General features: G+C 47.2%; 1 protein-coding gene across 1 annotated transcript; it reads left to right on the top strand.

Moving 5' to 3' along the window:
- The first annotated feature begins 235 nt into the window (after nt 1-235).
- CHST2 (carbohydrate sulfotransferase 2) lies at nt 236-4,794 on the top strand. The gene is made up of 2 exons (XM_060099564.1): nt 236-1,086; nt 1,178-4,794. The coding sequence occupies exon 2, from the start codon at nt 1,360-1,362 to the stop codon at nt 2,950-2,952; it is 1,593 nt and encodes a 530-aa protein (XP_059955547.1). The 5' UTR covers nt 236-1,086; nt 1,178-1,359; the 3' UTR covers nt 2,953-4,794.
- Nucleotides 4,795-16,519: the final 11,725 nt, after the last annotated feature.

Here is a 16,519-nt window from a genome sequence, read left to right as displayed (position 1 = left end):
CAGAGGTCGGGACGCCCAAGCGCTCCGAACCCCGCGTCCGTACCCTGGCGCTTGGCGCACGGATTGCTACGGCCTACGCTGCGCGGATGGCGGCCCAAGCGGCGCCGCTGTAAATCGGAACCCGCATCTCCAACCCCCAAGGTGGCGGCGGCGGGAGCTGGGCGCTGCGAGGGGGGGGGGGGGGCGGGCGCGGGACGCGCGGAGGAGGAGGGCAGCGCGCCGAAGGGGAGGAGCCGCAGCGACAGACGGCGGCGCGCACCAACCCGGCGCCGGCTGGCAGGAGCCGCGCAGAGGCTGGCCGGAGCGCGTTGCAGCCGCTCCGCGTAGGGAGGGTCGGGTAGCAGCATCCTCCCGGGCGCCGGCTTTCGCGCGGCGGCGGCGGCGGCGGCGGCGGGGATTTCTCTGCCCCGATGCCTCGTTGACCTGAAGAGGCTGGTGCCGCGGGGTAGGCGGGCAAGGGAGCGCTGCGGACCCGGCTCCTTTGCCTAGAGCTGTGTGTGTGTGTGTGTAGGGGGTTTCCGGGCCAGTCGGAGGCTGAGGAGCGGCGGGGGCTGCCGGCAATGCCCGCCCGGGCATCCTTCGGGTGATGGAAGAAGCAGCTGCCGCCGCCGCCGCTGCAGAGTCGCGCTGCGCCCCATCTACCACCGCCAGAGAGATGGGAAGATTCGGGGCGCGGAGGCCGAGAGCAAGAGAGGCGGAGCCGCTTTGCCGGGAGCTGGGTCCCGTATAAGCCGCCTCCCCCTCCCCTCCCTCGGCCAGCTTCACCCCCCCCACCCCCCACCAGAGCGAGGAAGGAAGCTACAGTCCCGAGAGGGCGGTGGAGACGCCGATGGAGCCGGGCGCACTGGACTCAGCGGAGCGCAGAGCAGGGCTCCGGGCCCGGTGAAAGTTTCCCTTCCCCAGCCGCAGGGCGCCCGCTGCCCGCAAACTCTGCCCAGGGCTTGGGCTGCCAAGTCCCTCGGCCCCCTCGGAGGCGCGCGGACCCCGGGCGGAAAACAGCGCTCGAGAAGGCGGGGAACGAGTGACAGCAGGACTGACCGCCGGGCTGTGCTCCCGGGCCGCTCCGGGGAGCGCCCGCGGCTCCAGGTTAGCGGGGTAGCCAGGCAGACCCGAGGGTGGGCGTTAATTAGGGGGAGGAGGGTTGGGGCGCACGAGCTTACTCTGCTTCCCCTCGCAGGTCCTTCTCAGAGCCGCTGCCATGGGAGAGCCAACCCTGGGCGCCGGGGACCAGCCGCCGCTGCTGCCGCGCCCGCCTCGGAGTCGCGGCCCAAGTCCCAGCGCCCGAATCCGGGCCGCTGCGTCCTCCTCCCGGGTTGCAGGGCCGCCTCCGCCGCGCTGCCGGCCCGGGTTGTGCCTGTGATGAGCCGCAGCCCGCCGCGAGCCCTGCCCGCGGGCGCGCCCCCCCGGTTGCTCGCGGCCGCGCCTGCCGCCGGGCCGCGCGCCTTGCTCCCGCCGTGGCCCCGGCGCCCGGGTCGCCGCTGGCCCGCGTCCCCGCTCGGAATGAAGGTGTTCCGCAGGAAGGCGCTGGTGCTGTGCGCGGGCTACGCGCTGCTGCTGGTGCTCACCATGCTCAACCTCCTGGACTACAAGTGGCACAAGGAGCCGTTGCAGCAGTGCAGCCCCGACGGGCCGCTCGGGGCCGCGGCGGGGGCGGCTGGGGGCGGCTGGGGGCGTCCGGGGCCTCCTCCGGCCGTGCCGCCCCGCGCACACACCCGCTTGGACCCCCGTACCCCATACCGCTCTCCCGTCGCCCCCGTCCGGGCGGCTCCGGCAGCCGGGGCGGGGGCGGCGGGGGCCGCAGCCCCTCCCGGTAATGGCACTCGGGGCACCGGGGATGGCGGGGACAAGAGGCAGTTGGTGTACGTGTTCACCACGTGGCGCTCGGGCTCGTCCTTCTTCGGCGAGCTTTTCAACCAGAACCCCGAAGTGTTCTTCCTCTACGAGCCAGTGTGGCACGTGTGGCAAAAACTGTACCCGGGGGACGCCGTTTCCCTGCAAGGGGCGGCACGGGACATGCTGAGCGCTCTCTACCGCTGCGACCTCTCCGTCTTCCAGCTGTACAGTCCCGCTGGCAGCGGGGGGCGCAACCTCACCACGCTGGGCATTTTCGGCGCGGCCACCAACAAGGTGGTGTGCTCGTCGCCACTTTGCCCCGCCTACCGCAAGGAGGTCGTTGGACTGGTGGACGATCGCGTGTGCAAGAAGTGCCCGCCGCAGCGCCTGGCGCGCTTCGAGGAGGAATGCCGCAAGTACCGCACTCTGGTCATCAAGGGCGTGCGTGTCTTCGACGTGGCCGTGTTGGCGCCACTTCTGCGCGACCCGGCCCTGGACCTCAAGGTCATTCACCTGGTGCGGGATCCCCGCGCTGTGGCCAGTTCACGCATCCGCTCGCGTCATGGTCTCATCCGTGAAAGCCTGCAGGTGGTGCGCAGCCGGGACCCCCGAGCGCACCGCATGCCCTTCCTGGAGGCCGCTGGCCATAAGCTGGGCGCCAAGAAGGAGAGCATGGGTGGGCCTGCAGACTACCACGCCCTTGGCGCCATGGAGGTCATCTGCCACAGCATGGCCAAGACGCTGCAGACGGCCTTGCAGCCCCCTGACTGGCTGCAAGGCCACTACCTGGTGGTGCGGTACGAGGACCTGGTGGGAGACCCCGTCAAGACCCTACGGAGGGTGTATGACTTTGTGGGGCTATTGGTGAGCCCTGAAATGGAGCAGTTTGCCCTCAACATGACCAGTGGCTCAGGCTCCTCCTCTAAGCCTTTCGTGGTGTCAGCACGCAACGCCACGCAGGCCGCCAACGCCTGGCGGACCGCCCTCACCTTCCAGCAGATCAAACAGGTGGAGGAGTTTTGCTACCAGCCCATGGCCGTGCTGGGCTACGAGCGGGTCAATAGCCCTGAAGAGGTCAGGGACCTCAGCAAGACCCTGCTCCGGAAACCCCGGCTCTGAGAGGGGTTCCCGGGAGACCAGACTCCCTGTGGTGACACCCACAGAAGGATTGTGGTGTGTTTCAACAAAAACAGCCCAGATCCAAACTGAGGAAGCCCACACATTCTGTTATAGATACATAATATAAATAACCACACAGGCACTTGCTGTCAGTGTTTTGAGTCATTGAATTTCAAGGAACAGCCACAATACACACACATCTCAGAAAAGGCAAGGCTTGAAAGTTCTGACCCGCTGTCCTTCCTCTTCTCTCCCCTGCCTTTTCTCCCTTTTCCTACCCTCTCCCCTACCTGCCTTCCATTTTGAAGTGGGATGTTGATTAAATCAAGATCCAGTAACCCAAATCTTGTTTCCAAAATTTTCGTGGTATCTGTGAACATGTAGAAGAGTCATTTGGATGTCGGGGGTGGGGTGGGAGGTGTGGGAGGGTGGAGAAAGGGGAAGTGGTCCAGGAGCAAAAGCCCCACTGGGCATGCTAAACCAAGGAGGCATTCTTCTAAGTAGACTTTTGTGTAAAAAGCAAAGGTTATATGTGAGTATTAATAAAGAAAATAATAAATAATATTCTTTTTTATATTTGCCTCCATTACTTTGGATTTGCCTGTGTTCCTTGTCCTGTGCAGCTTCAGACAGAATCTGCTTCTCCTCCCCCCACCCCCTTTTCCTGTCTGTTTCCTAGAAAACAGCTCAGATGGGTGGGAGCAGCTTCAGACTCCTTGATAAGAGCCTTGGAGTTGTGTTCTCCCATGTAAATCACAGTCTGTCAGGTGCCCAGGAATGGGGACAAATCTTCAGATTCTAAAGGCAAAAACCAAGCAGGGCAGTGGAGGAAAAAGCACAGCACTACTTTCTTGTTTCACTTGGAGCACAGAAAGGAAGAAGCAACCCCTTGAGGATCTGAAGGCATTCGGTTTTGATTACTCTTAACACTGGGAAACCTTGAAGCAGAGACCAGTGTTTTGGTCCTGAGGTTAGTTCAGAAAAAGGATTTTTTAAAAAAGAGAAGTATGTAGTTCAAAAAACTTCTGATGATAACACAAACCTCAAACTAACTGGTGGTGCGGTACGAGGACCTGGTGGGAGACCCCGTCAAGACCCTACGGAGGGTGTGACCCTCCGTAGGTTAGCGTGACCGTTTTGTTGGCAACGGTAACAAGTTCTTTGGTTAGAAAAGTGACAGAAGTATTTGAGTTTGGGGCGTTTTTCTGCCTCTGACGCAGTCCACAGAGGCATATGAAAAGGGAAGTTTGATCTGGGAACTGTAAGGGCACCCACAGGTTATCCCCCTTATTCCTGGCTGCCCATCCAAATTAGTGCAAAAGAGAATGTGAATTTATAATGGTTTACTTAGGTTGCTTGTGGGGTACATTGCTTTTCTTTTATCATGTTTTCTGAAAGTAAAAAATTGCAAAGAAGCTACGTGTTGCTGACAGTATAAGTCTTCAACCAAGAGCTTCTTTTAGATATGAAAATAAATTATGGGAAAGAGGAAATGAAAATGAATTATGAGTTTGTATGTTGGATTTTGAGATTTGGTATTTTCCAGGGAAAGAACCATTGCAATTTTCCTGTAGTGGTAATGGTGTTGCTGCTCTCCTGAGCCCATTTGTACTGAAGCATTCTGCAGAATGTTGTATTATGATAAGAAGTTATGAAGCTAAATAGGAACAAGAGAGTGTAGTTGTATATTACATTAAATATGGTACAAGTTCAAGTTCATCATAATTTTATTTTACTGTAATTTATTGTGAGATTTGTGCAAGCCAATCTGTATAGGTTAAATGCTGAGGATTTCATTTTAAGGAAAATATAATGAAAAGGAATATGTACATGGGAAATACTTTAAGTATAATTTTTATTACAATGTGAAATCTAACTACACTGTTAAGAATTCCGAGAGTTTAAAAGCACAGAGGTTAAAAAAAAAGGGATGTATTTAGCAGTGGATTTTCTAACACATTCTAGAATGGTTATTTCTTAATTTACTAAAATTGTTTATAGTAATTGTGTTTATTAATCCAGATTACAGCTATAACACATTGATCATGGTTTCTATGATATTTTCATGGTAGCACCTATGCTGAATTATCTTCAGCAGCAGTAGAATATTTGTAACAACTTTAATTTAAGAATACTTTAAATGAACAAAATAAATATTAATGTTGGATGACTAGAGATGAAACAGGTTTAGCAGGAAATTAAGGCAGCATCATTAAAAGGCAACCACTCTGAATAAAAGAACCATTTAAAAACAAATTTCATGTGGCATTAGAATCAACTCATTTCACTTAATCACAGTAAAATTCACGCTTAGTGTTTGAGTGAAGGATTTTTAAGCAGTTGAACTCATTCTTCTCTCTGGATAGCTAAGGACTTTGATTGCATTAAAGTGGAATCATGATGTTTTTGGATCTTGTATTTTTAAAAGGTGAGATGCCACGTAGAGGCTTTGTAGCCTGCAGCACATTCACGGTCTCTGCTCCGATGAAATTTTAAGCTAAACACCCACAGTTCTCCCTTGCTGTGTTTGAACGGGGTTTCCGCCCATAATGTCCTTGTTTTGTAGCAGCTGCCTTCTCTCCACTGTGCCACTCCTGGGCTCGGTAATTTGACAGGGTGAATTGTTGCTCCTGGAGATTTGTACCTCGCTGCATTCTAGGAAAGCGAGACAGGTGTAGTTCCCGCTAACAGCCGAGATCGTCATATCAGTGACATTCACCTACAAGTCTGAGAAGGAGAGAAGCAATTTTGGGCGTTAATCAGCTTCTGTCAGCCCCGGGAGCAAGCAGACTTGTGCCACACAATTTGTGACAGAGAATTGTGACCATTTCTGAAGCAGCAAATGTGAAGGAGTTCCTTTCACCGTTCCCAACTGGGCAATATGTCCATCAGCAGGAGGACATATTCTTCAGAGCAGGTTATCAGAGTGATTTTTATTTTCAAATTCTGCTTGACTGATAGCACGCCTGATTTACCCCATTGCCTTTGGAATGCCTTTGTTAATTAGAAAGCTCTATTTGTAAAACAAAGTCTACTCAGTGCATTTAGCCAACAAATATGAGTTTGGAACAGGGGCAGCAGCTGAGGCTGGGTGCTTGAGTTTCAGGGAGCTCAGGGGCACTCAAAGGCCTCATTCAGACTGACCCGTGGGTACCTTGTGGGCGGGCATGGGGGCAAATCCTGTACCCTTCCGTGTCTACTACACAGTGGGTACTTGATAACTATTTATTAAGCGAGTGAAGTACGTAACTATCCAATTTTGAAAGTGCTCAGAAGGGAAAGAGTGGGAAAACGAGTTACCTGTTTGGAGAAAGTGCCAGGCTGTTCATCAAAGTTTGCTGAAGAGAAAGGGTCTTAGGCTCTATTTAGATGTGGGGCATAGGCACTAGAAACACCTTCAAGATTTCCAGGAGGATCTGTGTTTAGTTCAGTATTTCCCACTGATGAATTAGAATTTCTGAACATGGAGAGGTAAAAGTCTCCAAATGAGGAATTCTATTTTTATTACTTGTTTTTCCAACGGCATGAACAAGATAAAAGGCAGGGATCAGAACATATGGGCAGAATAAATGCTGCCCTGGTACCTAAGGGATGTTGTTAATGATGGCAGAAGCCTGTGATATTTATTTATGGTTTCGAGTGCTGTGAGTTTCACCCAGACAGAGAATAGTTACTTGCAGGAAGTGAGTCTTATTGTGGATAGTGGACGAGACAATGGCTGCCTGTCCCCATGCATCCCCCGCCGGGCCGTGGCCATTTCTGTCCAGGATTTCTGCTGCACACTGGAGAGTGGTGGCTGAATTACGCTGTCTGTTTGAAATTAATGTGAATGTGAATCTGAGTGAGGCCGTTAAATGAGTATTCCCTCCGTCTGAACAATGAAATAAACATGTTGGAAACCCAGTCTCTAGAGATGACTTCAGAAAGGCTAAGAGGGAAGTAAAAAGGCGTGTCTTAGCTGTAGTCGTGAATAAAGACGAGGTGTCACTTTACCACCCTCCCCCGACCTCCTTCCCTTCCCTCTCTATGCACAGCACACATGCCCGCCTGCACATACAAGTGTGTTTGTGCACTGTCTTGAGGTCTGGAAGAGAGAATGTTTTTATACCAGCTAATGGGTGTGTGGGGAGGGACACTTTTTGATCTCAGGCCTCTGAGAGCTCGTGGGCGATGATTCTATCAGAACCAGTGACAGTTCCGTGTCAGGATCCAATGTGGACAGGTAGAAAATGACCGTTGCAATCTGCAGAATGGCTTGAGGTGGGTGATCGGATGTCCCAAGGCAAATGCACAGTTTATAGATCCCTTTTGTCACTCGCCTTGAGAAGGACTCTTTCAAATCTGTCACGGCTAAGAACACAGTTGGTTTCCATACCTTCCCTTTTTTTCTGGCAATCCAGCTGCTACTTTTGCAGTTCAAGTACAAGCCACTGAGCCGCTTGGGTATGGGCTCTGGTACAAGTGTTTAATAATTGAAATTACAGGGCTTGACTTTTATTACATCTGATACAATTCTGCACACCCTTCATCAAATTATGCTAAGGAAATGGTTCAATTCTGAATAACACATTAAGTTTGTAGAATGGGAAACTTTATGAACCAGTGTTGGAGGTGGTATTGTTTATAAACTTGAAGGAGCCTTGAAGAAATAAGGCCTGTCTGTATACCTGGCAGGATGAGAGAGGATAGCCAAGGCCGAAGCTTAACTTTTGACCAAGCCAGTTATTTGTAATCAGACTTCAGATGTGTTGTGGGGCTGTTTGAACTTTCAGGTTGGTGACAGTCTCCCTGCCAAGTAAATGACTGTGAAAATGATCACTGTAACCAAAAGCTGTACTCAGAACCATTCAGTAATGGCTCCCATCCTGAGTGTGTAGACAGGGCTTGATAGAAATTCACCTTGAGGCAGTGAATCCTCGAGACAGGACCAGCTACATAATTTGTCGGGCTCCGTGCAAAATGAAAAGGCAGGGCCTCCTGTTAAAAAATTCTTAAGCATTTCAATTCTGCAGCAGCAGAGGATTAAATCAAGCATGGGCCCTTCTGAGTGTAGGGCCCACAAACTGTACGAGTATTTGTCGTGAAGCCAGTCTTGCGTCCAGATACAGAAACGAAATGCTTAATTATAGGAGAGAATAAATAACAGTGGCCTACGATTTCCTGGAAAGTGGCTGCAAGGTATCGTGTGTAACTATAATTAAAGCACAGACATCCTAGCGAGACAAGTGCACTCTGTATGATAGAATTCTAAGGCGGTGAGTGCACACATGACAAATAATCCTTGATGATTGTAGCAAGTGATTGACAAGGCCCTCTGAGTCATCAGTTGGGCTTGAGACAACTTGGGACCAATCCTGTTCAGGATGGATATTGCTTTATTAACTTCTGGTCCTGATTTTTCTTCCCTTGGAGCTAACTTGTTTATTCTTTTTGTTTGTTTTATTTTGTTTTTGTTTTATTTTGTTTTTCCTGTCTTCCAGAATTCTTTTTATGAAAAATTAAAATTTCTAACTTCCACAAGAACTAGTCTCTTTATGTTAATTTTGTCTAGTATTCATCAAGCCCATTTGATCTGAATATTTACTTCTTAAGTTCAAGAAGTTATTTTCTATAACTTTATATAAATATAAATATATATATATATATGGCCTGTGCCGTCAGGGGAATCCTTCTGGCAGGAACAGGTCAGATAGTCTTCCATGAGGATGGAGAGCTTGACCTCCTTGTCCTCAGCGTGGGGATGCTAGCAACTTCTGCTGACAACAATGTTCCCTTCCTTCTGAAACTACTGTGGGACTCTCTGCATTTGCTTCGTGTATAACAGAGAGGGAGAGTCTGTGCATAGAAAAGCAGAAGGTCAAGTTACAATGAATGCAAGGAGTAAAGGTGCAGGGTGTGCTAAGCCAACAGCTAAGCCTCCTTATTGTGTCCAGTCTGTTTGGCTAAGTTGATTTCATTATAAGTGTGGGATGTCCTGCTCTTCTCTGGGGAAATTTCTCTGCACTCTCCTCCCCTCTCCTGCCTGCCATTTCTTCTCTACTTTGTAAATTCCTACTCATTATCGAAGAGCTTAGATGTTTGAAGCTTTTACTTATCAGCCCTGCTCCAAGATGCAGACGTGTCTTTCTGTCTCCTATTCCCTCTGACTGCCTCGTGCATAGATCTATCGGTATGTATCCCTGCAGATTGGGGTTCTTTGTTTATAATCCACTTCCTCTTCTAGTCATGGTCCTTTAAGAGGAAAGAAACTGGCTCCTATCTGTGTGTGTGTCTCCCCAACACTGAAGCAGCATCTTGCTCGTAGGTCTTTAAAAAGTGAGTGCTGGGGACTTCCCTGGTGGCGCAGCGGCTAAGACTCTGATGCTCCCAAATCAGGGGGCCTGGGTTCGATCCTTGGTCAGGGGACTAGATCCCACATGCATGCTGCAACTAAGAGTTTGCATGCCACAACTAAGGAGCCTGCCTGCTGCGACTAAGACCCAGCACAGCCAAAAAAAAAAAAAAAAAAAAAAAAGTGGAGTGCTAAATAAAAGAGATCACCCAAGAAGCCACCGCAGCAGAAGGGATTGAGGGGAGCAGACACTGTCAGAGGCCTTTGAGTTGGGATGTGACATTCCACTATGGTCTGAGCTTCATATGTGTGCCAGACAGAAGGCGGAAAAAGCCAGACAAATCAATACGGATGAAAAGGAATTCCAAAAAGTCCTGTGGAAGGCCTCAAATGTGGTCTTTCCCTATTAACGTTTGAAACAGAGGAACAATAAATTGGAGCCCCCCAAAGAAAGGTAACAACTGAATTACAGTCAATAGAAATGATACAATTCTTTTGGTCCTACCCATGCATGTAATATATATGTATCCTTTTTACATATTAAAAAAATTTTAATACAATGTTTAAAGGTTACTTTCCATTTACAGTTATTACAGAATACTGGCTCTATTCCCCGTGTGGGACAATACATCCTTGAGCCTACCTTACACCTGATAGTTTGCCCCTCCCCCTCCTCCCCACCAGTAACCACTACTTTGTTCTCTATATCTGTGAGTCTGCTTCTTTATTGTTATATTCACTAGTTTGTTGTATTTCTTAGATTCCACATATAAGTGAGCTCATACAGTATTTGTCTTTCTCTGTCTGACTTAGTTCACTTAACCTAATGCCCTCCAAAGTCCATCCATGTTGCTGCAAATGGCAAAATTGCATTCTTTTTTATGGCTGAGTAGTATTCCATTGTGTCTATCTATCTACCTGTCTATCTATAGATATAGATATATATACAATGGAATATATATATACACAATGGAATCTGTCTCTAATATAGATAGATATATACACTATGGAATATATATATACCACAGTTTCTTTATCCATTCATCTGTTGATCGACACTTAGGTTCCATATCTCAGCTCTTGTAAATAGTGCTGCTATGAACATTGGGGGCGTGCATGTAGAAATGATACGATTTTTAAGGGCCCACTAGGAAAATATATTGCGGTAATGTAGGCTGAGCCCGTGTATTTATTTTGACATGTGGAGCTCATCACTGGTATGATCATCTTTTAACTTTTTCAGGGACTGGAAGGGTTTCAAGGAACAATGTGGAGGTCTGAATATTACATTTCCATTTTCAGATGTCCCAGTTACTCTGGCAAACTCTTATTCTCTCTAGCACTGAACTAGCTCCTGGGAGGAATTAAAATATTTGATGTTCTCATATTCATGCTCAGCATCTTTAGATGAAGGAGGGTATTATGTTATTTCTTTCTAAAAGAAAAATAGAAATGAAACACATTTTCCTTCTGAAAGAATGGGCATTCACATTTATAGTTTTTAGCCCTGTTATTTAACCAGCCATACTTGCTGGTAAGACCAGTATCCTTCCAGAATGTGAGCTCCGAGTGCACTTTTTTAGGTTAAGTCTCCATTTATATTTTTACATTTCCCAAGTGACTTCTCGATGTGTTGTGCTTTTCAGAACTTTCTATCACCATTTTAGTTTCACTTTCAAATGCCCTAATTGTGATGATGATAATAGTACTAATAGTCATTTACCCTTTGTAGAGCATTTGTTATGTGCTAGTCACTGTGCAAAGTACTTTATATGTATGATTCTATTTGATTCTCATAACAATCCTATGGCATAAGTATTACTGTCTCCATCTTTTTCTTCCAATTTTATTGAGGTGTAATTGACCTATAGCACTGTCTAAGTTAAATACGTACAGCATAATGATTTGATTTACATACATCATGGAATAATTACCACAGTAAGTTTAGTGAGCATCCATCGTCTCATATAGACACAAAGAAATAGATTTTTTTTCCCATTGTGATGAGTGTCTCCACTTTACGGAAGGGAAATATAGGTTTAGATGCTTAATTTTCCTCAGGTCACGCAGCTATTTAAGTGACAGAGCCTCTTTCTTTTTGCTTGGTACATGAGAGGTCACAGTATTTCCATATAAGGGATACCAACAAAATAGCAAAGCTTTTTATTCCAACCAAATGCTTTCTGAGAAATGCTTCCTAAATGCTGGAGGCATTATGCCTTCAGCCAGGGAACAGGTGTTATCAGTATTGTTAGAGATGCATTTTTTGCATCAGAAAGAAAGAAGCAATTGTTGGTCAGAATTCCTCTTGGAATGACCTTTGTTTAGCAAAACATGTAACAGGCCATTTTGGTGGTGGGAAGAAGGCATGGAAAATCTGAACAGGAAATTTGGGGATTGGGAGAAAGAGTTTGAAGGGAGAGGGGAAGAGGTAGAGAGAGGAGACAAGCAACGTGACGGGATGCTGGAGCCCAAGGAGGGGACCCTGCAGTGATGTCCCTGGGAGAGAAGGGAATGGCCAGTGTTCAGCCTGGAGGTATTTGCCTTCCTCGGCTGCGGTGTGTAGTAGCCTCTGTTACTCCACGCCTTCAGCAAGGCTGCTACCTGCTTTGCCTTGAGTGGGTGGTGCTTTGCAGGCCGAAGGGATCAGAGTAGTGCCATCCAGGATGACATGGGGTGAAAAACTACAGGAGGTGAAAGGCAGGGAGGCAATTGCAAATTCAGTGGAAGCAGGAACTCAAGCTAGAATTGACCTGTGGGAGTGTGGGCTTACGCCAGGACTTCCTGGAGGCGTTGGGCAGGGAAGGAAATTTCTCTCCCACTGTGAGATGGGGCTTCTAGGCAATCTTATTTAAAATTTCAAGGATGAGGTGGTGTGAGCCCTGCTCAAGGAGTAGGGATGTCCAGGAGGTGGATATATGGCTTGTGACTCTAAGGCTTTGCAGGTAGGGACTCAGTGGGCAGGTGGAGACCTAGCAAAGTTGGGAAATACTGGCATGTCATAAAGGTTGATGTGATAGAGACAGCTCAGTCATCCACAGGTGTGGAAATCGAGGTGCAGAGAGGCTGAAAGACGTCCTCTGTGTCTCTAGTCAGAGAAATTGCACAAACTAGAAACCACAGCTCTTGGTTTCCTGACACATCCTTGCCCTAAGACTTATTTCCTTGGCTTCTACCAGTTTTTTGGCCATTCCAGTGTTTCACATCTGTATAGAATGTCTGGGAATCAGAGAGGAAGTGCCCTTTGGGATTCTGGTCAAGTTTTAGTAGGAGATGAGGTTGAATCCAAAGCAGAGAGCTGAGTGTCTGGGTGGTCTGCAAGTGTCATTCTCATAGGCATCAGTCAAGGTTCTTTGGTTGAAAAACAGACTCAATTACAGTAAGCAAAACAGGAAATTAGCTGGAAAATACATTGGGAGGCCACAGAATTGAAGAACAGCTAAAAAGCAAGGCTGGATACACTGGCTTTCTTGTTTCTTTCTTTTTTGCCTCCCTCCCTCCCTCCCTCCCTCCCCTTATCCCTCCCACACTCCTCCCCCCCCTTTTGTACTCCCTCTCTCCCTCTCCTCATCCTCTCCCTTTCTCTCTCTTTCATTTGTCTTGCTTCACACATTCAGAATTCAATGTCTAGGAAGAGAAAGTTGCACTGGCTGAGGTTGGGGCACCTGAGCAGGGCACCTTGACTGACAGTCCCACTGAGGCAGGAGATAGATGGGCCCCAGGCTGAGCAGCTGAAGTCTGTCCACTGTGGACAGATACTCCAAGATAAAGATAATGGCGGGAGCCAGGAGGAGCTGAGTCCTACCGAGATAAAAGATAAAGAGACCACATATATCTCATTCTGGAGGTCAAGGAGACCTCCTGACTACACATGCGCAGAAAGGCTCCTTGGGGGCCAAAAAGGGAGGGGACACCACCCCATGATAAGTGGTGTCAACCTTCCCACAGGCCTCTGTGCTGGAATCCATCTTGGCTAAGAGATGTGTGTGCACGGGGTGGGGGGACCCTGAGATAAACCAAATATGGACTCAGAGCCAGGCAAAGCAAGATGATTGGCCAGAGGAAACCTGGCAGAAATGCCCCATATAAGTGATTCAAACTATCACAAATCGTGACTCTCTCTCTGAGCCCGCCGGGGTGTGTCTATTCACAGGTAATTTTTCCCTGCTAATAAACACTTTACTTGTTTTACTGCTTTCTGTCTCTTTGTTGAAATTCATTTCTCCAAAGCAGACAAACCAGGGCCTTGTCACTAACCCCTGACCCTTGTGGTCTAGTGGTTAGGATTCAGTGCTGTCTCTGCTGTGGCCTGGCTTCAGTCTCTGGTCGAGGGACTGAGATCCTGCTTCAAGCCACTGCAGGCTGAGGCCACCTGAGTTCACCACCAACCTGCACACAATGTGGGAGAGTAGTTTTCCACAAGAACATCAGGGTGCAATGATCAAAAGTAGGTGAATAAATTCCAGGTGGCCTTAAACCAATAAAAGTCTTCTATATTCATTTACATACTTTCTTATTATCTCCTGTTACCTTGAATAATTGGGACCAATCTTCTTCAGAGCCCACTACACAAAAGGTGGTTTGCTCTGCATTGCTATGTTAAAATGTGGGCAGCGACATACCTTATTAGTGAATTGGGCAGCATGCTTGTTGGATGTAAATAAGAACATTCACTTATTTAAGTGATGGGGATTAATTCAGGTAATGAAATTCATGTAGACAGTGCATTTTGTGATGTGCTTTCATTCAGGTTTTAATAATAACATCACCTTACACTTCTGTAATGCTTTGTAGTTTACTAAGTATGGCAGGTATTGCTGGTTTCCTACCCACTATCCATTATCCCCTTCTTTCTTACTCACAGAATCTTAGGAGGCAATATGCTCAGCTAAAAATATTTCCCATTCTCCCTTGTAGGTAGGAATGATCCTGCGACAGCCAATGAGACGTAAATGGAAATCTGCTGGGGATTTTTAGTTAAGTGTCATGTTTCTGATAGAGACAGAGCTTTTTCTTGCCTGTTTTGTCTTCCTACCTGTCTTCTTTCCTTGCTCCCTTCCTCTTCTCCCCCCTCCTTTCTGTCTACCCATCTGTCTGTCTGTCTGTCTGTCTTGAGTCTGGAAGGGGAGACTCTATGCTGTGGCTGAGAGGTGGCCATGAAGGTAAAGGCCACTTGCAGAAAGACAGAATCCAGGGATGTTGATGAGATCATGAAGTCACCACACCAGTCGTGGACCACCAGCCTTCAGAATACCTGTGTTGTAGGAAAAATAAACACCTAATTGTTTCAGCTGCTGCTGTCAAATTTTTTGTTACTCACAGTCAAATGCAATCCTAATGAATGCACTAAATATTCTCACTAATACTTTATTAGATTATTGGAAACTTGCCACCACCAGGCAGAAGTAGGATTATGACCCATCTTTTGTAGGAGGAGGAACTGACTCTCAGAGAGGCTAGTGGCTCCCTCAAGGTCAAAGTATATACAGTAAATGTCAGTTTTGAGGTCCAAATTAGTACGCTTTCCACTCAGCCCCTGGTTCTCAACTGTCCTTTCAGTCTGCTTGGTGGGGAGAATTGAGGGCCAGCCTTTGGAAAACTGTGTGTGTGTATGTGTGTGTGTGTTTGCCATGACACTGGCATTTAGTGGGCTGGGAGCAGTATTGCTGAATATTCTGTTGTGCACAGGACTGTCCCAGGTAATGAAGCATTGTCCTGCTCCAAATGCCAATAGTGGTTCCTTTGAGAAATACTGAGCTAAATTAAGCCAAAGAGAATTATGTACTTACTGACTCAGAACCAACAATAAAGCTACCTCATAATGATACTCCATAAATGTTAGGTGATAATGATATCACCACCATCATCAACATCATCATCATCATCATCAACATCATCATCGTCATCATCAACATCATCAACGTCATCATCAACATCATCATCATCATCATCAACATCAACAACATCAACATCATCATCATCATCATCATCATCATCAACATCATCATCATCATCATCAACATCATTGCTATTTGGGGCATTTAAGGTGGTAATGAATTTAAAGTTTGCATGTTTCTATAGCTACATTCTGCTGCTTTAGGTCAGGTGTAGAAAAGATGGCTGCTTGGATGATGGGTAAAGGATAGGGAAAAAGTAGGAGAGATGCTGAAACTCTCAATGAGAGCAAAGATTTGAGATTACATATATATATATATATATATATATATATATATATATATATATATATATACATATATATATATATACAGTTCTGGCAGGATAGATTATAGAACAAGCAGTCAGGAATTCTTGAATCCTATATTTCTGAGATGGTGCAGTTGTTCTCAGTCAAGGGCTAAGGTAGTTGTGTGGATTGAAGGTGAACATGTTAAGGAGATGAAAAAGTCTAGAATATCAGATAGCTTCCCAACGTGGACACTCAAATCATGGATAATGGTGGTCTAGGCCATTGTCGTTGATCTGGGTGCTCAAATCTTGCACTTATCCTTGGTGTTTGAAGTTGACACTGTCCTCTTGTACAACTTGCTTAGTCTCTTCATGTCCCAATGCACAAGCTAGGTCATTACTGCAACTCTATGTTCATGCCTGTGGAAGCTTCTGTTCCAGCTTACACCAATGCCTCCTTTCTTTGAGGACAAATCAGTACTTAGCTACACATTATTTTGTATTGGCTTTAAAATATTTGATGTGTCAGTCTGGTCTATATTCCAATTTAACTCTAATCTCGGAAACAATTAAACCAGACTTTTCACTTCTCATTTCCTGCATGGAAAGTAATGAATGAAATATTTCTGGAGTGACTGAACTACACCATTGCTGAGGTAGAGGTGGAGCAGTGTCATGTTAAAGGCCCCCAAGAAGCCAATCAGCAGTCTTTTCCAGATTGGGCACTGTGTGTGCTTTGCCTGTGGCTGGTGACACACACACACACACACACACACACATGCGCGCATGCGTTGTCAAGAGTATTTATCAGGTACCAGTGTTTTTCTCTATGCACATGCTTCTATCACACCTCTGTTGTGGTGACTGTGGCCTTTTGGCTGCCTGGCATCCAACCACTGATTTTCTTTTGGGAATCCATGCCTCCTGCTCTTTTGATGCATGTGGTTTTGCTGGGGCTAACTCCACCCTAAACATTAGTGTTTGCCATAGTGGAAGTCTGACTTCCCAGGACACAGTGATTGGTTAAGTGTTGAACACATGACCCAATTA

Source organism: Mesoplodon densirostris, chromosome 5, assembly GCF_025265405.1.
Source record: "Mesoplodon densirostris isolate mMesDen1 chromosome 5, mMesDen1 primary haplotype, whole genome shotgun sequence".
Taxonomy (NCBI): domain Eukaryota; kingdom Metazoa; phylum Chordata; class Mammalia; order Artiodactyla; family Ziphiidae; genus Mesoplodon; species Mesoplodon densirostris.
This window is presented reverse-complemented; position numbering and strand designations above follow the sequence as displayed.